Source organism: Phoca vitulina, unplaced genomic scaffold (assembly GCF_004348235.1).
Source record: "Phoca vitulina isolate PV1807 unplaced genomic scaffold, GSC_HSeal_1.0 scaffold35, whole genome shotgun sequence".
Taxonomy (NCBI): Eukaryota; Metazoa; Chordata; class Mammalia; order Carnivora; family Phocidae; genus Phoca; species Phoca vitulina.
This window is the reverse complement of record NW_022589738.1, coordinates 6,261,086-6,288,776: the sequence shown is the minus strand read 5'-3', so window position 1 is coordinate 6,288,776 and position 27,691 is coordinate 6,261,086. Positions and strand designations below refer to the sequence as shown.

Here is a 27,691-nt window from a genome sequence, read left to right as displayed (position 1 = left end):
ACTTCTGCCAAAATTAAATATGAAAATACTCAAAAAGGATTCAGCATCTGTACGTCTCACTAGGTTCTGGAGCGTGCATTACAAGGCATATTGAATGTTGCATGTTCTGCTGAGTAAATGACATCATGAAAGAACACAGGCTTGTAGCCAGCTGGATCTGAGGTCAGATCCCAGAAACTCAATCCTGTGGCCTCTGTGGCCTTAGACAAGCTACTAACTCTTCTCCGTGTCCAGGTCACCTGTAAACTGCACTTTTAGAAGTGGCAAGTGTACCTTCACAGGTTCCTTGAGTTTGGTCAGGAAGTACTACAGGATCATTTAAACAGGAGTAAGAATGAGAATTTCAGAGAAACCTACAATAAGTGTTTCCCAGTACATCGGACACATTTTTCCACCCTGGATCGTATGTTAGACAGTGAAGATATAAGGCGTGCCATTTTATAATATGCTGCTTTGGTTAGCAGTTTGTGGAAGCATGTAAAATTGAGAAGAGAATCATAGAGTTGGCTAAACAGTAGTCAGTAGTACTCTGCCCCGTTTCTAGCCTCATGATGGGTATTATTTCATATCTTTCAATGAGTTACTTGCTGTTATTTCCACGTTGCCATAGGTAAGGTGAAGTTGCTTATCCTTTTTAACTCTGCTGTGTTTATTAAGTAGGAAAGAAAAATAAAAAGTGTTAATTTTCAGAAGCCTCATTACACATAAAAGTCATTTAGCTGGGGAATATATCCCAGGGTCTGAAACTAAAATAAAATGAGATGGGCTCTCTGGTGTCTCCCTTTCTCATAAATCCCAGTTGCTGCTGTGTTGTGTGGTCTATGACGCATAACTGTTCCTTTCTTAGTGGACAGACTCCTGGGACTGCTTTATCTCTTCATGCCGGTCTTGATGGGCACAGTTCAGCTCTCACATTCTATCCTTGGCCTCAATAAATTCAAGGGTCAAGATACTTAAGTTTTACTTTCCAGGCTTGTCAAATTTTCCTCAAGTTGCCTTTATCCAAATGTTCCTCTGATAGCCAGTTTTCACTTTTGCTTTGAAAAACCAACTCAACCAAACAAAGGAACTCAGATGAGAAATGTCCTTGGCGTGTATAACGATATGGGATATAAATTAAATGGGAGGGGGAAAGCTTCCCCACTGCAGATCTAAGCACAGATGATAATGGAGTTGTGATTTAGCCCATGAAAATGTGTTAGAGTAAGTAAACCGACATTTAGCTTCTCTTACTACTGAGATAGAATGAGAATATAAATAAAAATTAATTTCTTCTTATCACTTCATAAGATGTTATAATTCATTTTCATTTATGTACATACTGTTTTCATAGCTTTACAAAAATATGCATTACTTCTAAAAGCTCAAAGGATTCATATACTTAAATGGAAACTCAGAGAAATACTTTTTTCTCTAGAGGTTTCTAATCCTAATGCAGTGATTCTTTAGAAAAATTATTTAGCTTTCTGTCAATCCCATTCGATCCAATCTCTTAGACTTGTTACATCCCTTTAGGCAATGATAGGAACCAGCATCTTTGAGTAATTATAGAGCTGACTGATAATCTTCCAATTGCTTAGTTCTATTCTTTGTAATTCAAATTAGGGCCAATATATCTAAGGAACAACCAGATAAATCCATAAATTCAAGCACTGTACATCTATTTATATTTGTGCATACGGCATTACAAAAATCTACCTGTGGGCAGACATGTACAGCATATGAGCAAGCAATTTCTAATTCACTTATCTAATTTTACTGAGGTGAGTAAAAAGCATCCTGCCCACATTATAACAGAAGTGACTTAGATTCAGTTCATTGAGTGTTTTCTGAGAGTAAGATAGGTTTAACCAGTGGAATGTGTTAATAAAGGGTAGGTATGCTGTCTTGTGTTGGAAATCTTTAAAGAAGAATATATTTGAAGTATAAACAACTACTTGTGAAGATTTAGTAAGTACCTTTCTAGAGTGAGTAGAGTAAAATAGATGACCCTTGCTGGGTCTTGGAAGATTTGAAATAAACACAATGATCAAACAAAATGTAACTATTAACACTTACATAACTCAGTTCAAATTAAAACTGCTTTCCAATATATAATCTTGCTTAATATTTGTAGCAGTTCTTTCAGGGGTTGGTATGATTATTGTCTTTGAGAGAAAGGAAATGATTTAGCCATGAATTTCCAGAAAGTCACTTGATTTTGTTTGGGAGGTGGGATAATAATATTAAAAAAAAACCCTCAAAGAATTGCCCGAATCATTACAAAAGAATGTCGTGTTTAATTTTTTTTTTCCTTGGGGCACTTGGGTGGCTCAATTGGTTGAGTGTCCAACTCTTGATTTCGGCTCAGGTCATGATCTCAGGGTCACGGGATTGAGCCGTGTGTGTCAGGCTCTGCGCTCAGCAGGGAGTCTGCTTGTCCCTCATGCTCTGCTCTTCCCCACCCCTGCCCCCACTCACTCTCTCTTTCTTCTCTTTCTCTCTCTAAAATAAATAAATAAATCTTTAAAAAAAGTTTTTATTTTTGTAATTTGAGAAGACATACACGTGTTGGTAATCCAAGCAATTGACTGACCTAACACTTAAATCTAAGTTGTTTAGCTCAAGATATTTGTGTCTTCCCCACATAAAACACAAAATTACAGAGTGATAGTGTTTATATATTTGGGAAGTTGAATCACAATAAATTATTAAAAATCTCTTCTATTTAAATAATTTTTAATAATTTTACTCTAGTAATTGTAATGCATTTTCTAAAATTTTCCCACTGTAATAAATACATCTTTACTTTCAACAACTTTAGTTTTGTGAGCTATTTTGTAATGCCATGGAATCAGTCCCTCTTAAATATGTCTTTTGTGTTAGTTTCTTAGGGCTGCCATAACAAAATACCAAAGACTGGGTAACCTAGATAACAGAAATTGTTTCCCTCACAGTTCTGGAGGCTTGAAGTCCAAGATCAAGGTATTGGCAGGTTTGGTTCCTTCTGGGGCCTTTCTCCTGGGTTTGCAGATGGCTGTCTTCTCACTGTGTCCTCACATGATCTCTCCTATGTGCCCACATGTCCCTCATGTCTTTCTGTGGGTCCAGATTTCCTCTTCTTTTAAGGATACCTGTCAGATTAGATTAGATCAGCCTCATTTTAACTTAAAATCCCTATGTAAAGGTCATATCTATAAAGGCCCTGTCACCTAATACAGTCACATTCTGTAGTAGAGGGGGATAGGCCTTCAGCATATGAAAATTTTTTAAAGATTTTATTTATCTATCTATCTATTTAAGAGAGAGAGAGAGAGAACATAAGCAGGGGGAGCAGCAGGCAGAGGGAAAAGCAGACTCCCCATTGAGCAAGGAGCCTGATGCGGGACTTGATCCCAGGACCCTGGGATCATGACCCAAGCTGAAGGCAGACGCTTAATGGACTGAGCCACCCAGGCGCCCCTTCAACATATGAATTTTAAGGAGACACAGTTCAAATGTCCATTGAATGAAGAATAGATAAAGAAGATGTGGGGTATAAACACAAACACACACACACACGCACACAGACACACACACATACACACAATGGAATATTACTTAACCACCAAAAATAATAAAATCTTGCCATTTGCAATGACATGGATGGAGCTAGTGAATATTATGTTAAGCGAAATAAGTCCATCAGAAAAAGACAGATACCATATGATTTCACTCATATGTGGAATTTAAAAAACAAAGCAAATGATCATAGGGGAAAAATTGAGGGAGGCAAACTAAGAAACAGACTCTTAACTGTAGAGAACAAGCCTATGGTTACCAGAGGGGAGGGGAGTGGGGGAATGGGTGTAATATGTGATGGGGATTAAGGAGTGCTCTTGTTGTTGTTGTGAGCACAGGGTGATGTATGGAAGTGTTGAATCACTATATGTACACTAGAAACTAATATTACACTGTATGTTAACTAACTAGAATTTAAATAAAAACTTAGAAAAAGATATAAATGTTTCAAAACATAACTGTAGATACATATTGGAATAGTTCTGTGCTGAACTCATTGAAACTACAATGCATATTATTGTCCTTCAACTAACATCTTCTTTCATTAAGATATAAGTCTTTGCAAATGTGTGTGTACAGTCATATGGGAATAGTTGTATTCTTAACTCACTGAAACTACAGTGTATATAACACTGTAATGCATCCTTCAACTAACACCTCTCATTAAGATATAAATGTTTCTAAATAAAAGTATAGATTCCAAAAAAAAAGGATACATGATTCAGCCCATAACTTCTTTTTATTTCAAGTTTTCATTTAAATGCTAGTTAGTTAACATGTATGGTAAAATTGGTTTCAGGTGTCGAATTTAGTGATTCATCACTTACCTCTAACACCCAGTGGTAATCACAACAAGTGCCCCCCTTAATGCCCATCATCCATTTAGCCCACCCCCCACCCACCTCCCTGCCTCAACCCTCAGTTTATTCTCTATAGTTAAGAAGCTCTTATGGTTTGCTTCCCTCTCTCTCTTTCTTCCCCTTCCCCATACGTTCATCTGTTCTGTTTCTTAAATCTCACATATGAGTGAAATCATATGGTATTTGTCTTTGATGGACTTATTTTGCTTAGCATAATATACTCTAGCTCCATCCACATCATTGCAAAAGGCAAGATTTCATTCTTCTTGATGGCTGAGACCTAAATGTGAAACAGGAAACCATCAAAATCCTAGAGGAGAACATAGGCAGCAACCTCTTTGACCTCGGCCATAGCAGTTTCTTACTACACACGTTTCTGGAGGCCAGGGAAACAAAAGCAAAATGAACTATTGGGACTTTGTCAAGATAAAAAGCTTCTGCACAGCAAAGGAAACAATCAATAAAACTAAAAGGTAACCTATGGAATGGGAGACGTTTGCAAATGACACATCTGATACAGGGTTAGTAGCCACAATCTATAAAGAACTTATCAAACTCAACACCCAAAGAACAAATAATCCAATCAAGAAATGGGCAGCAGGCATGGACAGACATTTCTCCAAAGAAGACGTACAAATGGCCAACAGACACGAAAAAATGCTCAACATCACTCGGCATCTGGGAAATACAAATCAAAACCATGTTGAAATGCTACCTCACACCTGTCAGAACAGCTAAATTAACAACGTAAGAGACAACAGATGTTGGCGAAGATGTGGAGAAAGGTAACAGTGTTGGTGGGAATGCAAGCTGGTGCAGCCACTCTGAAAAACAGTATGGAGGTTCCTCAAAAGTTAAAAATAGAACTGCCCTATGACCCAGCAATTGCACTACTAGGTATTTAGCCAAGGCACACAAAAATACTGATTCGAAGTGGCATATACACCCCAGTGTTTATAGCAGCATAACCAGCCCATAACTTCTTTTTTTCTGTTCATTTTTGACACACAGTGTGTGTTCAATAAGTACTTGTTGTTTAGACAGATTCATGATGGATAAATGAATGCATTAAAGACTTTCATTAACTGCAAGTTAAATTAAATATTGGATTGGCTGAGTTATAAGCCTTTAATGAATTATCAAAATTATCTATTATTATTAGAATACCAAAGGCCCTTCTTAAAATAGTTTTCTTAATAGATTGACTATGTATCTAGAAGAGTATTATTAGTTTTTTGTGACTCATTCATATAATGGGAAAAAAACTACAGTGCAAAGTGTATCACATTAGTATATTTTGGAATTTCTATAAAATTAACAACCTTAAGGAATCTATTGTATGGAGGTCTTTATTTGGATTTATTTAATAGGATGTCTTACTAAAATTAATAAATTGTAATCATCAATCTATGAGATTATAACCCTAAGATGCTACTTCAGTTGGGAGATGATGCTATATTTATTTAGAAGTCTCAGTACATTTCCCTTCATTTACGAAGATGGTGCTTCAGTTTGAGTGTGTCTCTCCCGTGCTTGACTCCCATCTCCACTGGGGTCAAAGGGATGCAATAAACATCCCATAATTTGGCCTTTTATATCCTTATCCTCAAATCAGGCAGATAGTATACTTTATGGCTATAAGGTAAGATTTTCTCTGAAACTAATTTTTTTCACAACTAATCCATTCACAGATATGTTACATACCATTTTACCTGATGTGTACTGACATGGTCACTAGGAAGTTCACTTAAAGAGCTTCTAATATGTTTCAGAAAAAAATCCCAAATACTTCATTGTAATAATTAAATGGCTAATATTGTTGAATTCATTGGTTTATGTTAGCACGTTTCCTTTGATTATCTTGCATTATTATTTCAGTGCTATGGCTTCTGCTACAAACTAACATCATTCGAAAGGAGTAGAGAGTGAAACTATAAAAAGTATGAAAATCGTTACATTATGTTGAAAACAATAACGTTTTTATTGACATTTCTGAAGAAAAACTGAAAACTCACTTGTGACTAAGAGGCATATGAGTACATGATCATTTTCATACTGTTGTTAGTAAAATGTTTATTGCCTACTCCTGACTCATGCACGGTACTCCCTTTTTGAAAGGATGGTAGGGTTGACAATTTTTAAGAAATTGGGTGGGTCTTCAAGCCTCTTAGAAATAGGTGGATTTTTTCATGGTGCTAATTACATTTGTATTTTTTGAGTCATATTTTAATATGTTCTAGATGGATCAATCCAAACATGTAGCATCAAGTATGCTAGAAATTATGACAAGGCTTATTATTTTAGATACCAAATATATTTGTAAAAAATATGAGTTACATTTTTTGTAGCCCTAATTCTATACAAAATAAAACATATCTCTATTTTGAGATACTTCTATCATATGGGAATAGTTGTATTCTTAACTCACGGAAACTACAGTGTGTATAACACTGTAATGCATCCTTCAACTAACATCTCTCATTAAGATATAAATGTTTCTAAATAAAAGTATAGATTCAAAAAAAAAAAGACATGTTTCAGCCCATAACTTCTTTTTATTTCAAGTTTTCATTTAAATGCTAGTTAGTTAACATGTAGCCTCTCAATGAAGTGTATGCCTTTAACTTCTATTGGTCAAATGTGGGTGAAGACCACTCTCGGGGCAGCTTTGACTGCATGCAGCCAACGTTCTCTAGCTCTGGAGCCTCCCAGCTTAATTGCCCGGGATTTATACACAATCAAGGTACAGCAGGTGCCCCAAACGACTCGTATGAGATGACACAAGGAAGAATGAGCCAGGCGGAGGAATCCCATGACCGAAGCACAGAAGTGATCAAACCGGGGGTCCCTATGTAGGGACAAGAGTGCAGATTTGTAAAGCACCTCAAGCTGTTTCAGATGTAGTGCCTGAGAGGAAGGGCTCAACCCCCACAAACCTTGCACATATGATTCAAAAGACACATGGCAGCCGCAGTGTTTTTCAGCGGCGACATAGGGACAGGGTAATTCACTTACTGGCGCCGAAGGCCTACAGAAAATCCAAGCTGCTGGCTCCGCTGCAGAAACACGGTGTTAGTCAAAAAAAAAGGGAGCTCCCTCAGAGCAATTCTGCAACAGGTAGCCAATCTGAATCCTACAGACCACTCATATACCTTAAAGGATTATGTTTTAAAAGCGCTTCGAAGAGACTGGCCCGGATATGGTGAAATAGACAGAAATAGACAGAAGGTTGTTAGGCAGAGCTCTCTAGCACACTCATTCTGTCTCAGAATGCTGCAAGCACCGGCCATTCAGAATCTCCTGCATGTTCTAGAAGAGATGCTGCTTCTTCTCAGAATCAGCTTTGAGATTCAGATTTCATTGATCCTTTAATGAATAAATAAACTTGAATATCTCACCAGCAGGTCGAGTGCCTCCAACATTAAATGGTCACTTGAATCCCACCAGTGAACAATCTGCTTTCATTAACTGCAAGTTAAATTAAATATTAATTATTTAATTAATTAAAAAATAAATAATTAATTTATTATTAATTTATATAATAATATATAAGGCCTCCTGCTGTCCCCTGCAGCCACTGCCAGCCCTACCCCTCTGCCGCCGCCTTCAACTCACCGGCCCAGCTCCAATCCTCCTCAGATCGTGAATTCTAACTCCACTTCCCCTAGCACTCCAGCAGGCCAGGGGACTCAAGACCTACCTGTTGACAGTTTTAGTCAAAACACTAGTGTCTGTCAGGACTAGCAAGACAAATATACCTCCAGGACTTCTCTGGAAACCTTAACTCTGGTTCACTTCTACTGAAGTGTCCAAAGCCTGTGGAGGAAGACCATTCAGTGTCTCAGAAAAAGTCCAAAAAAAGTCTAAAAACAGAAGGAAATGGGCCAAATTAAAATGCACGACCTTGAGACAACTGAAGAAAAGGAACAGGACCTTAAAAGAGAAGAGGAAATTGCCAAGATGAATAACTCCAGTCCTGATTCCATTGAAGGAGTTAAAGAGGCTCCACTGAGCCTTCTTCAACAATTGAACTCCCAGATTATTTGACAAAATATATTGCTCTTGTCTCCTGTGAGACAAGGATGGCTTCAGTGCTGAGTATGATGAGTACAGGGCCTTGCATGCCAGGATGGAGACTGTAGCTGGAAGATTTATCAAACTGGATACACAACAAAGGCAGCTTTCTTCAGGCTCAAAAGAGTATCAGAATGTTCATGAAGAAGTCTTATGAGAATATCAGAAGATCAAGCAGTCCAGTCCCAATTCTCATGAAGAAAAATAGAGATGCAAGTAACTTCCTAACAAGCTGACTCCCATCAGAAGGCTAAGCGGTGAATTTGACCGAGAGCAAGCAGACTCATGGCATGGGACCTCTGCTTGGACCAGAAGCTGTGAATAAACCTAAGCTTATTTATTTAAAATTCCAAATGAGTTGCTATGAGATTTTTTTAAAAAATGAAACTTTGCTTGTTGAAAGTTTCAGTGTTAGTAAACTTGAGTTATTTATTATTTTCCCTGTTGTACTTTGCTTCCCTGCAATTTTGAAGCTGCATTTTCTGGTCCTCCCACTGCACCCTAAGACTTAAGTTTGTCAATAGAAATAAGTTTGTTTAATACTGGGGATCCAGTGTCTGTACTTCAACTTTTTTTCTTAAAAACTTGTGTTTGTCATTAGAAATGATTTTTTAAGATTTTATTTATTTGGGAGGGAGAGAGAGAGAAAGAGAGAGAGAGAGCATGACCGGGGGGAGGGGCAGAGGGAGAAGCAGACTCCCCGCTGAGCAAGGAGCCCAATGTGGGACTCGATCCCAGGACCGTGGGATCAGGACCTGAGCCAAAGCTGGATGCTTAACCAACTGAACCTCCCAGGCACCCTGAAATGATTTTTTTTAGATATTGGGGATTCAATGTCCACACTTTAAAGTTATGTGTGTTTAAAAAAACCCAGTAATGTGCAAGGTGAAATGCTTTTGGATAAACATAAGCCTATTTTCTGACCTTTCTTATTGCAGACTCTTTGCCTTAAATGGTAGAAAATGTAGACATTTGCACAGAGTTCAAAAAAAATTAAAACATTGCTTTGGAGGATTAAGAAATAGAAAAGCGTATGAGTATGTGTACATGCATAGATTATGTGTGTGTGCGCAGATATGTACACACATATGTATATACAGGCTAATTTGATCTAGAACAGTAAATCCACTCAGCAAGTTAACCATCCATTGCAATGGTTGCCTTGAGGCATTTGCTAGTTGTGTACCTAGAGTGGGTAATCATTAGCTACACGCTTCGCACTTGGCTAGAGCAACAGGAAACATACTATGGTCTCCTTGCGTATGAATCCATGTGCTCGACCTGGATGTGTGCAGAGTGTGTGATGGTGCAGAGTGGTGTGGATGTGAGTGTACATGAAGGAAAAAAGGCTGCCACTCTCAATAGACCAAACACTCAGGTTAAACAACTGATGAGTGTTACTACTGGAGGGGTTTCTTTTTCTGGCAAATTGCTATTTGTATTGTGAGAGACAAGAGCATGTCCATTTCAATGGTTTTTCAGCTTTATTAATGTTGGACAAAATCACTGTGTTATGAAAATGTAACAGAGGGGCGCCTTGGGTGGCTCAGTCGGTTAAGTGTCTGCCTTCGGCTCAGGTCATGATCCTGGGGTCCTGGGATCGAGCCCCACATCGGGCTCCCTGCTCTGTGGGAAGCCTGCTTCTCCCTCTCCCACTCCCCCTGCTTGAGTTCCCTCTCTTGCTGTGTCTCTGTCACATAAATAAATAAAATCTTAAAAAAAAAAGAAAATGTAACAGGTCTGTAGTTTTGGTGCAAAATTATAAAATTAAACATCTAGGTAACCTACTTATATACTCCTATAAAGTATTTTTTGAAGAGAGATATGCAAAGAAACTTACATACATAAAATGATATTTAAAGATTTCTTTTTCATCCTGGGAGCCAGGAATATAAAAAAAGAGCAGATACATCTAACCATAACATATTATCAGTCATCAAACAGCACAAACTTTCATCTTATGGAGTTTATCTGTTGATGTTGATTTAAGCTATCATTTGTTTTATCACATGAAAACATAAGTTATGTGGTCAAAAATTCAAAAATATAAGGATTTTGAACTAATGTTGATTCAAGTTGTGATGTCTTATCATATTGTCTTTTCAAAGTGCTGCCAGTTGAAAAGGAAAGCACTATGTTTGCCAATCTGTTTTTGAAATGTTTGCCAGAATTTTGGTAGTATCTTGAATAAAGATGTTTTTCTCCAGCATCCTGTAAATACATACTTACATACATACATATATACATACATACTGTTGATAATTGGTTTATGTTACACATTAAAAAAAAATAGTGTGTGCACCTCAGTATTAGTAACATGCTAGAGATAGGGCAATTACTACTCAGGGAATATTACAATTTTTTCACTAGAGTAGTTTAGAGAGAGAGAGAGAGAGTGAATTTAAATACTTTGTAAGAATAATCTAGATAATTTTTAAAGTCTACATGTGGATGTAATTTAAATCACTAACAATTTTCTTCTACAATCGGGGCATTAAGCAATTCTAATTGCACGGGATTGCTTCAAAGAAGAGTCTTTAGGTATTCTACTTAGTAGGCAGACTTTTATTCTATAGGATGTGTTTTCAAACCTAAGAAAGATACCCATTTTGCATATCATCAATGCAAAATCCTCTTTAATTCTGTATCTATGTCTTTGCTCTCTTACATTTGCCGTGGAGACATTTCAAATGGTGGTATGGTAACTGTCTCAGACTTCTTGTTAGTATCTTTACTTTTCGGTGTCAGTTGCAAGAGTGAGTGAAGTAATCTAAAGACAAATTGAAAGGCATAGTGCTTATGTAATTATAAGCAAAAGCAGGAAGGGTGTCCTTTATAACTCCTAGTATACCTAGGAGACTTGAAATTAGATGCTTTCACAAATCATTCATGCAATTTTAAATGAAATTCATTAACAATTATTTGTTTGCTGATGTGGTGATGGGTTTTCTGTTCCACAGGTACTGGGAGATCGATGGGCAAACATCTGTAGGTGGACCGAAGATCGCTGGGTTCTTTTGCAAGACGTCCTCCTAAAATGGCAGCGTTTTACTGACGAACAGGTGAGTCATGTGGGGAAATTGCATTGGTGAAAGACATGGTGAGATGGTAAATGGGTAAAGGAAAACATACAATGATCTACTTCAGTAATTATTTATTTTCTTTTTTCGGAATTGTTTGATTTCTTTCAGTGCCTTTTTAGTGCATGGCTTTCAGAAAAAGAAGATGCAGTGAACAAGATTCACACAACTGGTTTTAAGGATCAAAGTGAAGTGTTATCAAGTCTTCAGAAACTGGCTGTATGTATTTTTTAGCTTTCAAAAGTTTTTTTTTTTTTTTTTTTTCAAACCCAGTAGTTTACATTAACCCCATTATTTGGTCTTTTTATTCTTCCCAATCTTAAACCAAATGTTAATTGTTTGTGCTTAAATCATAGTCTATGCAATTATAGCATATTGTAAACTTTCTTAATTAAAATAGAGACAGCTCTATTATCTTAGACAGCTTGGGCTGCTATAACAAAATACCACAGACTGGGTGACTTAAACAACAGACATGTATTTCTCACACTTGTGGAGGCTGGGAATGGCAGCCATGCCAGCAGATTTAGTTTTTGGTGAGGACCCCTTTCCTGATTTGCAGACTGTACCTTTTTACTTTGTGCTCCCATAGTAGAAAGAGAGGAGGAAACTTTGTGTCTTCTTCCCATTTTTTAAAAAAATTAATTTTAAAAATTGAGATATAATGGGCATGTCACATTTTATATTAGTTTCAGGAGTACAGCATAATGATTCAGTGTTTGTATATATTACAAAATGATTGCCACAATTAGTTACCATCCATCACCTCACATAGTTACAATGCTTCTTTTTTCTTGTGATGAGAACTTTTAAGATCTATTCTCTTAACAACTTTCCAATACCCAGTATGTTATTATTTTTTTAAAAGATTTTATTTATTTATTCCTGAGAGACAGAAAAAGACAGAAAGAGAGAGAGACAGAGGGAGAAGCAGGCTCCCCAAGGAATAGGGATCCCGATGCGGGACTCGATCTCAGGACCCCGGGATCTGAGCCGAAGGCAGACGCTTAACCATGTGAGCCACCCAGGTGCCCCCAGTATATTATTATTAACTGCAGTACATTCCCTGTACTTATTTACTTTATCACTGAAAGTCTGTACCTTTTGAGCAACCCTCACACATTTCCTCCTCTTATAAGGGCATGAACCCCAATATGGAGTCTCCACTCTCATGATCTCATCTAAACCTAATAACCTCCCAAAGGCCCCACCTCCTGATACCATCACATTTTGTGTGTGTATATGGAGGTAGGGTTCAACATATGAATTTTGTGGGGACACAAGCATCCAGTCTATAACATTACACCCATGGACCGCCCCCCCCCACCCAGTTCATGTCTTTCTCACAAGCAAAATACATTCATTCTATCCCATGAGCCCTGGAAGTCTTAAATAAGAGAAATAGGAAAGAAGGAAGGGATGACAGGTCCCATAAAGGTCTAAAACACAGCAAAGAATTCCATTAGATCTTAAGCCTCAAGAATAATCCTCTTTGGACTGATACACTGCCCTCCAGGACCACTGGAGTAACAGGATCACCTCCAGAGCTCCACAAGGTGGCCCCGCCTCTTCAGTTCCATGGGGGACCACCCATGTGGCCTCTGCAGCAGCCCTACCCACAGGATTCTCGGCAGTGGCCCCGCTCCTGAGGTACTACTGGGTGGGGGCATCCTGCCCCATGAACTGGAGATGTAGCCCTACCCTTTGAAACCCAGGAAGAGCTAGCCCCGCCATCTGGGCCTGTGGTGGGAGTGGTAGCTCTTAGGATCTCTGAATCACCTACATCATTCTTCCCTCTTCTTGAGCAGTTGCACCTCTTGGGCAGCCCGCCTTCATTCTGTCTGGTTTTCTCTGTTTCCTTTAGTCCCAGCTGGCAGTGTTTCTGTTGGTATAATTCCATCTCTCGTCCTGCCTTCTGTTGAGATGGCTGACTGGGTCTCTGGTTCCCACCCACACTAATCTTATCAAATGGTCAGTCAACCATACACTTAGTGTTCTCTTCTGAACATATTTTCTCTCTTTTTTTTTTTTTGCAATATGGATAGGCTGAGAATTTTCCAAATCTTTAAATTCTAGTGCCTTTATGCCAAATGATTATTCTTCAATTCATTTCTCTCTTCTTGCATTTTACCGTAAGCAAGAGAAATCGTGCCACTCCTTCAACACTTTGCTTAGATATCACCGCAGTGAAATATCCAGTTCCATCGCTCACAAGTTCCGCCTTCCACAAAATGCTGAACATCAACACAATTCAGCCAAGTTCTCTGCCACTTTATAACTAGGATCATCCTTTCCCCCCATTTCCAATGATAGCTTCCTCATTTGCGTTTAAGCGTTCGTCAGAATGACCTCTGCCATCCATATTTATACCAATATTTTTGCCCATTTTAATTTATGTACTCTCTAAAAACATGGACACTTTCCAGATCTCCTCTTTTCTGCCAGAGCCCTCACCAGAATTGCCTTTAGGAGTCCCTTCATGGTAGTCTCAGCTTTTTCTACCATGCACCTCAGTACTCTCTCAGCCTCTACCCGTTACTCAGTTTCAAAGCTGTATATACATTTTTAGATGTTTGTTACCACAGGACCCCACTGCTTGGTACCAATTCCTGTGTTAGTCATCTCAGACTTCTATAACAAAATATCACAGACTGGATGGCTTAAACAACAGACATTTATTTCTCACACTTCTGGAAGCTCGGAAGTATGACATCAAGGTGCCAACTGGTTTGGTTCTTGGTGAGGATCCTTTTCCTGGCTTCTAGACAGCACCTTCTAGCTGTATCCTCACATAGCAGAGATAGAGGAGGATCGGGTGTCTCTTCCTCTTCTTCTAAGGGCACTAATCCGATCATGCTGCTCTACTCTCATCTTCTCATCTAACCCTAATTACCTCCCCAAAGCCATTTCTCCTGATAATACCACAGTGGGTGCTTAAGCCCTCATTTCATGAATTTTGGAAGAATACGAACATTAATTCCGTAAGATATAGACAGATTTGCAACTGTGTTTTTCAAAACGAAAATTGTACTTTTGGAAAAAACACAGCAAACCTGGAAGAAGATTTCAGTTAAAATAAAAAAGTAACACTAAGAATGTCCTAGAAGGCTGTAAACAATATGTAGTCCTAAAGTAATAGTCTACATCAAAAACTAATGATGTAGGGCGCCTGGGTGGCTCAGTTGGTTAAGCGACTGCCTTCGGCTCAGGTCATGATCCTGGAGTCCCTGGATCGAGTCCCGCATCGGGCTCCCTGCTCGGCAGGGAGCCTGCTTCTCCCTATGACCCTCCCCCTCTCATGTGCTCTCTCTCTCTGTCTCAAATAAATAAATAAAATCTTTAAAAAAAAAAAAAAAACTAATGATGTACTGTATGGTGACTAATATAACATAATAAAATTAAATTAAATTTAAAAAAGTAATAGTCTAAATTAAATTCTTTGAGAAATATAAGAGAAGTATAAGAGATGATTATCCTCACATAAGGGGCTCATGCCTTCATTTGGAAAACTAGAAAAAACATTAAAGCAACCCAAATGGCATTAATTATAAGTACCTGTGTGTTTTGAGAAATGAGGGAACTTTGGCAGTAAAAGGACATCAGGGAGGGCTTCAATAAGACATTTCAGTTTGAGTTGAAACTTACAGGATTAGAAAAGATTTCTAAAGCTTATCTTCCACTGTGAACTTTATTATTTTGCTGTAAAGGAGAAGGCAGTGTAAGATTAAGAACTTAGTTTTTCTTTTTTTTTAAGATTTTATTTATTTGAGAGAGAGAGAATGAACAGGGGGAGGGGCAGAGAGAGAAGAAGAGAGAGAATCTTAGGCAGACTCCCAGCTGAGCGCAGAGCCCTATGTGGGGCTCGATCCCAGGACCCTGAGGTCATGACCTGAGCCGAAACCAAGAGTCGGACGGTCAACTGACTGAGCCACCCAGGTGCCCCAAGAGTTTAGTTTTTCAAATAAAATATTCCGTAGTCAGTATTTCTTCTTGTTTTTTTGGTAGAGTAATTCTATTAAATACTAACTTGATGTTAACTCTAATTTAAAACAAAGGTCTGTTATAAGTAATGTTTTATAATTTTACCTAAATGAATCTATATCTATATTGACATTATATAATATAATCAAATCATTTATTTAAAGCTAATCTTAAATAAACTTCCCCAGTTAAATTGGTACTGTTTTACCAAATATTTATTTGTATCGTACATTTTTTTGCTCCATAGTTACTAATCTTAGGTTTTTAATTTAAAATAGATTCACTAATGTATTACTTCTTATTACAAGCTAGCTTGTTATGGAAAAGAATTCATTCCTCAAAAAAATATTTATATATGCTTTCTGGAGTGATCTGACCACTAAAGACAGATTTCAGAAAAGTCATCTCTATTTGTATCAAAAGAATGCAAAAACGTCCATGATATATTTGTAATTTTGTTCTGCAGTTGTTGGGGAGCCACTGAGAATTTGATAACAATCATAGTCGCATTTGTGGAATATTCATTGGTATGAAGGAGACCAGTTAGTAGAAGTGAACTAAGTAGCACTGGGTAGGAAGAGGAGGAATGAGACAGCTTATTTCAGAAGAAATTGAGGCCCAGGATAAAACACGTGGCATGCATAAGGTATCATAGAATATTAGTAGCAGAGTCAAACTGAGCACCAAGACATCCAGACTCAGGCCCAGCCCTGTTAAGCTATTTCAAAACTCCTCATATCATTTGATTCCTTGACAACAAAAGAACTGCAATCGAGAACTGTCATTTGGAGCGATCATGTGCTACTATGTTGACATTTTAGTGAATAAAAGACTTTACTAGCCTCAGGACCATGAAAATACTCTTTTAGCAAAGTCTCAATAATTTTCCAATATGATTAAAATTCAAATTATGTCACCTTGTGAACAAAGTGAAAATATGTTTTGTATAAGTCTTACCGTTTGATAGTTTTAGCCAATTAACAAAACCTGACAGCTGGTCTAGAATTTGAGGTAAAATTCCCCTGCTGACTCAGGCAGTGAATAAGAATTTAATGTTCATTAAAATATGTCACAATCTGAGACCCAAAACAGGTACCATCTGCCACCAGTTCCTACTACATACCTAGGTATAGTTACAGTGTGCTCAAACTCTTTTATTTATAATCAGTGTAATTTGTTTTGAAATATCATCACCAATAGCCCATAGGATCTCCTCCTTTTCCTTTGAGGTAGGAACTGAGGAGTCAAGTATTTAATTTCCTCTAGATCTGTGCTTTTATCCAAACCGTGTAGACCTATTATTTTTTTATTTTTGTGTGGTCAAAACTGACTTTTTATTTGCTATAAACGATAAAAAGGAAAAGAGAGAAGAAACAGTGACCCTTATGCAGTGAATTCCAAGGCTGGTAGAATCAAGTAGGCTAGCCTGGGAAGGCCCAAATTTGAAAGGAAGTGTGCCGCTCCTGTGAGGACTGGTGGTGTTTTGCGGGGAAGGGCAGCTCTGGGAAGCCTGGTGATCCATGAGCCGATGGTGTGCAGGGGATCCAGGGGTACTAGGGAGTTGAGGACAGACTCAGCTGTGGCTGTGGGACACGTGGTAGCTCAGCAAGTCCCTATTGATAGTTCCATTCTACCGGGACTTGATTACTTTGCCTCACCTCCTGTCACCAGCCTCAAAGAATTCATGCAAGTAGAATCAATGGTTCTCAAACTGTGATCCCCATACTGGGATCTTGTTAGGTCCTGGGACACCTGGATCTAACAACAGCTGGGAACTTGTTAGAAATGCAAATTCTTAGGTCTCAGCCCAGACCTGCTAATTCATACAGACTGGCAGTAGGGCCCAGAAATCTGTATTTTAGCAAGGCTTCCACGTGACTCTGATGTTCCCTCAAGGAATTCCTGGGCCTTTTGTAAGGAGACGTTCATTTTGCACTTCTAACGTTGACCAGATAGATCATGTCTGTTCTGTCTTCTTGAGCGGCTTCTTTGCTTCCTATGTCTCCTTACTACTAGCCTGGTCTAGTTTATTGACTGTATCTTCCTGCCTATCTTAGAGGTAAGTCCAGGTGCTTGGCTTCTTTGAAAAATAAAAATACATTTCTTCTTTTAAAATCCTGGCTGTCCTCTGCCATGTGTAAGTTTTCTAGAGCTTCCTGAGTTTTCCAGAGCTCTCTGGTTCTCTGGCACTCCAAGACCTGTGATCAGTTTTTGATATGCAGAAAGACATCTATTTTATACCCTAATAATAAATAACAAATCATAGTCATTTATTATGCATACATAAAATCCAAGCATAGAAGTATTGATAGTCAAGGATAGATGGGAGAAGGTAATTCATTACTATGATTCAATGCTTTCATGGATTTCCTGTCCTCTCCTTCTATTAGCTGTGGTAGAAGAGTCCTTTGGGTAGAGGGAGATCATGAAGAGAGAGAGAGAGAGAGAGACAATGAGAGGAAACATTCCCCTAACAAGAGGAAACAAACTGAACCACTCACCTGCCATCACCATTTTAGAAAAGGCAGATCTAAAATTTACTAGCTAGAAGCATTGGTACAGTGTTCTTGTCATATAGATTTAGGTAAAAATATATAGATTCAATACTTCTACAATGTCATTATAATAATGTTATTACTTTACCTTGAGTCCATTTTCCCTAGTGGTATTCTTTAGTGGTGATTTGACTTTCCCCTTTATTTTTGTGATGCTCACCAAGTGCTTCTTCATTTGGCTTAATTTTAACACAGGTGTCTTAGTTTCATTTGCCACTAAATCCCTTCGGGTATCCAATTAGTTTTATAGATCATCTAAGAAAAACTGTTCAGGTAACATGAAGTTACCCATAAATTTCCAACGCAGATTTTTTCCTCTTCTTCAAACATAACTCTCAGATCCTTGTTCTAAAATGTTTCCAAATCATTACCCATTTAGCTTAAACAATGGTGCACCTCTGAGCCTTACACATAGAGCTATTTAAAGTAGCTTCTTAAACCCTGAGAAAGTAAGCCAAAGAGGATTGTATATACATCTTTATATTTTTAAATGTATTTAAAATGTCTTTCATTCTATCATAACTTCTTCCAAAAAAAACTTGAGATGGCTTGCAATGAAACAAATGGATGCCAAAAGTTAAAAGAAGAAAAGAAAAATGAGATGTCATGAAGGGATTGGAGGAATCTACAAATTTAAATTTGGGTCCCAGCTCTAGCCAGGGAGCTGAACTATTGTTTTACTATTAGTCCAAGTGCGCATTTAAATTTGATGGAGGGCAGTCTGTGAATTAAACAAACAAAATCAATATACAAAACCAATGTATTACTAAGTTCCCACATTGAAAGTTTATTTTGGTATGAATTCTCCTTAGAAATCTTAACTCATATTTTGATTTATTGCATTCTTTCAAACTGAGAAAAAATAGTGGAAAAAAAAACCTTAATTGCTGAGGAAAAATAGGAAAGAACTTCACAACTAGCTTTTATATCTTAAAAACAGCATGCACTAAGAATCCAATGTAAAGTACACCAGGTAAAGCAGATTCTGATTAAAGGGTGAGCTAATTGAAGGAGACACCAGAGCCTTCTGCAGCTCAGAGCTATCAGTGCAGTTGGCATGCCCAAATGAGCTACATAAAGTATCCTTTGATTTCTTTGTGTGTATGACACTTCAGTTCATAAGCAATCAGTACATCTGTTTCATGATAATTTTTTTGCCATGTGTAATATCAGTTGTTCTTGAATTCGCAATTGTTTTGGAAAGACAGGTCTCACTGTTTAGTTTATGTTTATTGTACTTGCTATTGCCGGAAAGAGGGGATTGCAAAGGGACTGTAAAATAATTTTCTTCCTTTCTTCTTATTCTGTGTCTACAAGTTAAGTCAGGGACTATTATTTGGGAGCTGGAAATTGGATTTTCCAAAGTGCAGAGTAACCTTAATGGATAAAATGAAAGAATAAGCTGTCCTGATCTACTGATTTCATACAAGCCACTTTGTTTATTCATTCTGCAACCAGAGGGCATGTGTGACTCCTCATAACTCACAGGAACTTTGAAAATATGAATGTTATAAAAATTACTCCATAAAACACATATGTATTTAGAAAACATGCAAAGTGATTCCAAAGGATTTGTGTCACACTCAATTACTTAGTTCTATTACTTAATGGGCTTTAAAATTAGCTTTAGAAGATAATTACTCAGATAGCCAAATGTTAATTGAATAACAGATGCTAAAAAAATTTAAAAGTCAGTAAACTGCCCTTTGAGCAACACTACTTTTTTACTTGGAAGTCCCTTAAATATTTTTAAATAGCTCTTAAGTTTCTCTACTAGGTTTTTATGCTACATCTGACTTTTTATTTTTTTTTTTCTTCAAGCTTCTTGGGAAGATTATTTGGATTACAATTTTCTACTTATATTTTTATGGGCTCTTGATCCTTTGCAGGCACGATTACAATCTTATCTATACAAATGAGAAAATACATGCAAAAGCAATATGAACTATAGTGTTTTAGAAAATGTAACCTAGGCTTATTACATCTTCTTTCCTGTTTTAACAGGCCTTAAAAACAGATCTAGAAAAGAAGAAGCAAACTATGGACAAACTCTGCTCACTCAACCAAGATCTTCTTTCAACACTGAAAAACACATTGGTAGCCCAAAAGATGGAAGCATGGCTGGACAACTTTGCCCAGCGCTGGGATAATTTAGTCCAAAAACTTGAAAAAAGTTCAGCACAGGTTAGTGATACTAATTACCCTGTAATAAGTCATCCTTTAGATTTTTGAAATTTTCATTAAGAGAGCAGTGTTATAACCCTACAAAATATATCACTGGACTAGTCCTTGTCAAGTATTCAGTTGAATAAAAGCATGGGTCTCTTGGTTGTCTTGATGTTGGGGAATGTGGGAGAGGTGAAGGAGTGAGTGCTAACTGACTGAACTAGTTACTGTCTTAGAGTGCAGCCCCTTCCAGTTCAGTGGGAATGAGGATGGGAGTGACTTAGAGCAACTGGACCAAGTTCTTGGGGACTATGTCTCACAACCTAAGCCCAAATCCTAGATTTCTAGAAACTGGAGGGCTATTCGTTGGTCTCTACATTTTATATATGAGAAAAATGAAACATAGGGAGGAGAAATGAATTGTCCAAATGAAGTTAATGATAGGAGCACGGTTAGGGCTCAGGTCCTTTGATTTCATGGAAGACCTCATTCTATTACTTCAAGTAAGGATCTAATCATTGGATGTTCTTTCTGCCACAGACAGTTGATTCATAACACAAACACATAGACTGTGGATTAGGCAAGCATCTGTGTTCCATTTGAGGTGTCATCATGTGGTTTTATGTTAAGCATTTTAAAAGTTTTGGTAATTTAAAGAAAATGGGGTAGTTTTAAAGTAGAAACTTATTATCTGATATTATTAGATGGTGGAATCATGGCTCATCGTTCAAAATACTAACATTATATATAATAGTATTTAACATATTCTGCCATATTATTTTCCATTACAGAAGCTAACCTTTACTAATCAGTCGCAATTCATGGCTCAATGCACCATGCGTATATCTCTATTAAAGCAGTGACCACATTCAGTAGCTTTAGGCAGTTATCTCCTTTGTTATGAGACAATGCAGGGAATTTGTCTTCTTGACACTTGACATCTGATAAGTAGCACTTAGGAAATGTTTGTTGAAAGATGCAATGAAGTTTAAAGTATTGCATCCAGAAATATAATTTAAGAAAACAGGATCAAGCAACATATATGATTTTCAATCACACTTCAACCTCCCTTCTGAAATTAAATTCATACTTAAAATTTTAAATTTGAAGGAATATAAATTGTAATTATTTCCTATGCAGTCATTGGACATAAATAAAAATTGTTTGTTTTCCACTGAATATATTTTTATCAGTTGCTTGATCTAATAGTGATTTTAAAACCACATCATGATTCATCTTGTTGTATATGATCTGGCCATGGTTACTTTGCCTTAACACTGGCATTTATGTAATAAACTGTGAGGCATTAGAAAATTTGATACTTTTCAAACCATCAGTGATATCATTCCAATATGTACCCATTGGTTCCATAGATTATTGCTGCTGTAAAATGGTCACTTAACCATGTTCAGAAGGATTGGCATTGCCTTACAAAGAAAATTATTTAGAAATGCATCCCTTTAAAAGGGTATATGGAGATGTAACTGTTACCAGTAGGTAATGCTTTTGTTCACTTGCATTATATACAGTGGTTTTCAAACTTGTATCTGCATAATAATCACCTGGGAAACTGATTAAAATGCTTGGTTCTGGATCTCATGCTCAGAGAATCTCATTCAGTAAACCAGTAATCTGCTTGCAGCCTTTGATAGAGTCTACAGAACATATTTTTAAAAAACATTGAATTAACAAGACAGTGGCATATGTGTCCATCCCCACATTGTGGGTTTTTCCACAGTGCTGCCTAAAATGGGGAAAATAGAGACCTTCCTATCAATGCTGTATTTAAATATACTCACTTTCTTGGAATGAGCCTACTTTCTAAGGAGCGTTGTATATATCATCAAAACGTTACTGATTTGTTATTCTAGTTGGTAAAAACAACAACAACAACAGCAACAACAACAACTTAGAAACTTTATTTTTAATGGTCTAAAATTATAAGACTACCACCCAGGGCACTTACTCACCTTCCTATTTTTGAACTTTTCAAAACCTGTAATAAAGCACTACTAGCTCTGGTTCATATAGTTCCTTATAAAATGATGTCCAACATACAGTACAACATGTATCCACTGTATTTGCCCACTGGGATGTGATGAAGATAAAATAAAGTCATAGACATGAAAGCATTTTGGGGAAAAAAAGAACTCTGGTACTCTTGATATACAGAGCATACTGTTTAGTGAGTCTGGAGGGCTTTTGTAGTTCAGTATCATTTTTAAAATTTTTATTTTCACACATTTATGCACTACTATACCAGATTAGAAGCAGGTAAGTAGACTTATATTAGGCAAGTTGCTTTTTAGAATACTAAGCTTCAGCTTTTCTACAGTTCATATTTCAGGTTTTGTTCATTGTTTTTTTTTTTTTTTTTTTTTTTTTCCAAAAAAAACTATAATAGGCCCAATATAAAACATTTTTGGGGGGGGTTGGGACTCTTAGAAAGATAAAAACAAAGCTACCCGAGGACAGAGTAATGAAAAGGAGATAGAGAGAACCATGAAATAGTATCTTATAACTAAAAAAAGCCCTAGATTTTCTTTCTTAAATGTAAAATTGAACTTAATCAAAATTACATGGGAAAAAGCCCAAGAATATTGAGGGCAAGGTTCTGACTTTGAAGAACAAAGCTCTCTTGTATGCACACTTTCCGGTATGTTTGCGGGGGCGGGGGGGGGGGGGGAATGTGAGAATCTGTCCCATTAATGATACAATACTGCAATCTCCTAAAAATTCTTTTAAGTGATTGGTTTAAAGAATGAGCAAAATCTGGTAATGGTTAAAATCCAGTAGGATATAGGAATTATGACCAAGATGACAAGGCATCCAATTGTGCTCTTATTAGGAACATTGTGTGCCTGAATTTTTGACTGCTATTCAGGTCAAACCTTTGAGGGATTTTGACCTTTTGAAACAGTAGCATGGCAAGAGATCAAAATATGGAAAAAATCAGCTGTGAGGCTGTTCTCTTGCATTTCAAAGTCAAGGTTGGCTTGAATAATACCTGGACACAAGCTGAGGATGCTTAAGTTGATGAGAAGGCAGAGTAAGAAAATAGAAATACTTTGTTTCCAAAAGTTAGGAAGAATAATAACCCTTGCTATGTGGGTGCTTAAGTTGAGAAAAGAAAACAAATCAAACATACTCTGGATTGACTTATTTAAAAAACTCAAATGACCCTCTGTGTCCTCTAAATCTTTTATAAATATGCTTGTTGAAATTTACACAGTTTTTTTTTCTAAATGCTTGTAATTTTATGTAGTTTTATCTTGATTATACTTAGGAAATAGGATAGTCAGAAATTAATTATAGGTAATACTTTGAAGTTACACATAATTTTAGCAATTTGAAACAATCTTTTCCCCCATTTAACTGAAACCATATATACTGTGGAAAGGGTATAATATTCATGTGCTTTATAATTTATTATGGTATTTTATATTAAACTTGGCATTAGGTGTTTAAATGTAAAAATATATCTATCTAGATGAACTCAGAAGTTCTGTAGTTTTGTCATTGTTTAGTAAATTATTTTCTTTGCCAGGAGTAAGGGGCATTTTGTGGCACATGTAAGTTTATACATGTCATTTCCATTTCCTGAATATTTTGCTATGTTTCTCTTGACCATTTTTGCAATGTTCTGAACTATAAGCCCAGATATCTTAAAGCTAAAATTAATGTGCCCAGAATCCTCCTCTCCTTGAACATGAGAGTACATGTTTATGTTGTATATTTCTCTACCTATAGTCACAGATGCTGAAAGAGAGAAAGTGATCATTATGTATGTATTTATCTATTCTATATCATTGATGTCCTGCTGAGAGTTTTTAAACTCTTGCCAGACATGGTTGTAGTGTAAAACATGGTTGAAGATAATAAGCCAGGATTTTTAGTAATACCAGAAATGCAAATACAGAGATGCAAAGGTATTAAGATGAATATTTCTTTATTTGCCTTTCAAGCAATGTTTTAAGCAGACTCCCTGCTGAGCATGGAGTCCAATGTGGGGCTCAATCCCAGGACCCTGAGATCATGACCTGAGCCGAAACCAAGAGTCAGACGCTTAACCGAGCCACCCAGGCACCCCTGCCAATGATTTTAATTAAAAATACTCTAAAGCCTTTCTGTTGAAAACCCTTTTCCTTGGTTACTGAAAGTTCTCCAAGCCTAATCAGCCTGATGTCAATTTAAAAAAATGGGTTTTATAAAACCTAGAATTAAAATAAAATCCCTTGATTTATTTTAGGTTTCTGTCTTATTCAAGGACTATCACTTATCAAAAACTAATGATGTATTGTATGGTGACTAACATAACATAATAAAATTACATTAAATTAAAAAAAGAACTATCTAAATTCATGGACTAACCATCTTGAATTTTAGAACATCTTTTAGTTAATAGCTTACGTTAAAGGTTTTATTAGAAAATTTCCAAGTAAATTAACTGTATCCTTTTCCTGCCTCCAACTAAAGTAGATGTTTGAGAATGGGCCTTGTATATCAATGTAATAGTTTTTATTTTATAATTCATTATCTACAACAACATAAAATGCTGTAGGCACTGAAAATTTAAGAGACAAGAGCTGAGTTAATTATTGGACACTCTCATTGCTTATTTATAAAATGGAAAGTCTGGGCTAGGAAGATCTCCATAGTGTCCTTCCAGTTCTCAATGCCTGTGATATGTTTCTCTTTGCTTAAAATTTTATATAAAACTCTGAAGTAATTGGTGAAGCGATTCCAACTATCTCTGCTATATCAATCTCAGAGTCAGCTGGAAGATGATAATGAAAATAAAAATCTCTTCCTGTAAAAATAAGACTGACTTCTGAAATGAGTACATTTAACTCATCACAAATATCCTGTATTTTAAAATACTCTGAAGATAAAATACTCAACATCTATATGATACATCTGTTCTCTACTGAAAATAAATAAAATAACACATAAAGAAAAATATGCATTTCCCCCTCAATGTACACTTGATCATCTGCATCCCTAGTTAAAGACTCTGTTTCATTACTTCATGTCAGACGGTGTGTAGAGGAAGGTCAGGTGGATCAGAAAAAAATAAATGTCATTGCTTCTTGAGTTTTTGCAGATGCAGTTAATTCACAGTCTCTCAAAATCTGTGTTTAGTATGAATCCTAAATCCAACATGACTCTCTTCTTTCTGGCAATTTGTACAAAAGATAATATGAAGTGAGTGACAAAATACATGAAATTGAACAGATAGTTTTATAGAATAAACCTTCTTAATTGTTATATAATATTTTATTTCAAATAGGAGAATTACTTCTTTTTTGATATCTTTTGAATATGGACCCTAAGCCTGTTCATGATTCCAATGTTGTTATCTTTTCAAGAAGTTATATTGCCTTATGATCAGTATCAAAACCAGACAGTAATTTAATAATGAAATTTAGTTATCAAGCCACTCTCATGAACTTCAGCACTCCTTGTATGCTCCGCTTAGCTATGGTAATTCCTCTGCCTTGGTCATGGGATAGAGTATTTTATAGCCTTTTGATTAATCATCCACCTTCCTTTGTGAGCACTTGATCTTTTGCCCCAGGTTTCTCATAAAGTTCAGTGTATAAATTCTTTCTGTTGCTTAGAGTTGTAAATCCTTATACCATCAGATATTTGAGCCTTGTGCTACCGTGCCTGTGGAGATGGTTTTAAGCCTGGCTACCAATTATCAGCTAAAGCTGTTGCTATGATTATGCAGTATATTTTAAACTGTAAAACCACAATTCTTCCATACCCATTAAAAGTCAGTTGATCTCTCTAAAGTTATGTGTATAAAAATGACAGCAAAAAACCCTCATCCACAGTTGTCAACCTGATTAGATTGTTTAAAAAATTCAGGTGTATTTAATTTGATTGATTTTTCCCAAATTTAATTGGAGTTTATCAGGAGCTGAAGGGCATTAAAAGATGGTCATATGCCATTGTGTGCATTTTCTTTTTTTTTTTCAATCTTCTTCTGACTTCATATATGCATGTGTGTATATATAAACTCACCCTCCGCTTAAAGGAAAATAACCATTCAGAAATCTGAACAGGTATAGCATCAGGTGACCGTACCTACTAAGAGTGGGATAAAGGAACATTGAGACTTGGGTTTACATTTTTGCTCTGCCACTTACAAGTTGTATCTGCCTCGAAATTTTACCTCTCATCTATAAAATGGGAATAATAATAGTATTTACTCTTGGGTCCATGAGGTAATGGCAGCTACCACTTAATAAGCCTGGATTGCATGTACTATTCTAAGTATTTTAAGTAAGATAATGAATGCAAAGCACTTAGCATAGTGCCTGGGACATGCAAAGTGCTTTGTAATTGGTAGGTATTCTTAATTAGTATTTTCATAATAATGAAAATGATAAGCTAAAGTAGATAACTGATTCTTCATAGCTTGAATCTCTTTTAGTAAATTTCTTTAAATGTTCAAATAGTAGAATATCTCACATTGCAATAAGTAGAAATCTGTAACCCCAAAGAACTTTTAAAGGCAAGAATATTTAAATAATTAATTGGAAAAATAAAAGATGCAGTTAAGAATATAGCCAAAATAAAAGAAAAAGAACCAGCACCCCCAAAGTTAATTTAAAATGTAAGAGCTGGGGATAAAGACAACTAGTTACCCCTGTGAAACCGGAGACAGTGGTTGAAATGTTTCCTTTCATCGTATGCCTTTTTATATTCTTTAAACGGGCTTGAATGCGCATATATTTCCTTTTCGAAATGTGAGTTTTTAAACAAATGGAAGAGAAGATGGCAAGAAAGAATTTTATTGTTTGAGAGTAGTTTGATTTCTCCGGAACTACTAAAATTATATAACCTTATTATACAAGAAGATGTATACCCTAGAACTATCAAGTGAGTGGGCAGATGCTCTTCCAATTTTTCCCACAATGGAAAAATTTAACTTTTGGAAACTAACATAGGTAACCTTATGAGTAAGAAGGTTCAGTAGAGAAAAAATTTTTTAATTTTCTACAAACATTTAGAGCAGATAGTGGTTCTTACTGATATATATCGAGAAAGCGTTTTTTTGTGTTCAGACATTACATAATTTAATTCTTGAAACTAAGGCTTGGCTGCATAATTTGTGGGGCCCAGTACAAAATGAAAATGCAGGGCTTGTTGTTCAAATATTATTAAGGATGTCAAGAGTGTGACAGCAGAGCATGAAACCAAGCATGGGGTTCTTTGAGGGAGGGGACTTGGGGGGCTACATAAGCTGCAGAGTCATGAAGCCAGCCCTGTTTGCAACACCTTTGTGGGAGGTGCATTATCATTCCCATTTTACCTATGAAGAAATGAAATCAAAGTTCTGAGAGACAAATGAACCTACCCTAAATGCTACCGTATGTGAACTCTGGACCTGGGGTTTGAGAATTGTGGAGCCTGACTCAAAGAC

General features: G+C 36.6%; 1 protein-coding gene across 13 annotated transcripts in view; it reads left to right on the top strand.

Moving 5' to 3' along the window:
* DMD (dystrophin) overlaps positions 1-27,691 on the top strand; it is a 2,446,616-nt gene that overhangs the window by 1,003,240 nt on the left and 1,415,685 nt on the right. For all 13 annotated transcript variants that reach the window (XM_032426633.1, XM_032426634.1, XM_032426635.1 and 10 more), the window contains 3 exons: positions 11,435-11,536; positions 11,666-11,773; positions 20,095-20,274. In XM_032426633.1, coding sequence (XP_032282524.1) covers positions 11,435-11,536; positions 11,666-11,773; positions 20,095-20,274 — 390 coding nt within the window. The remainder of the gene's footprint in view (positions 1-11,434; positions 11,537-11,665; positions 11,774-20,094; positions 20,275-27,691) is intronic.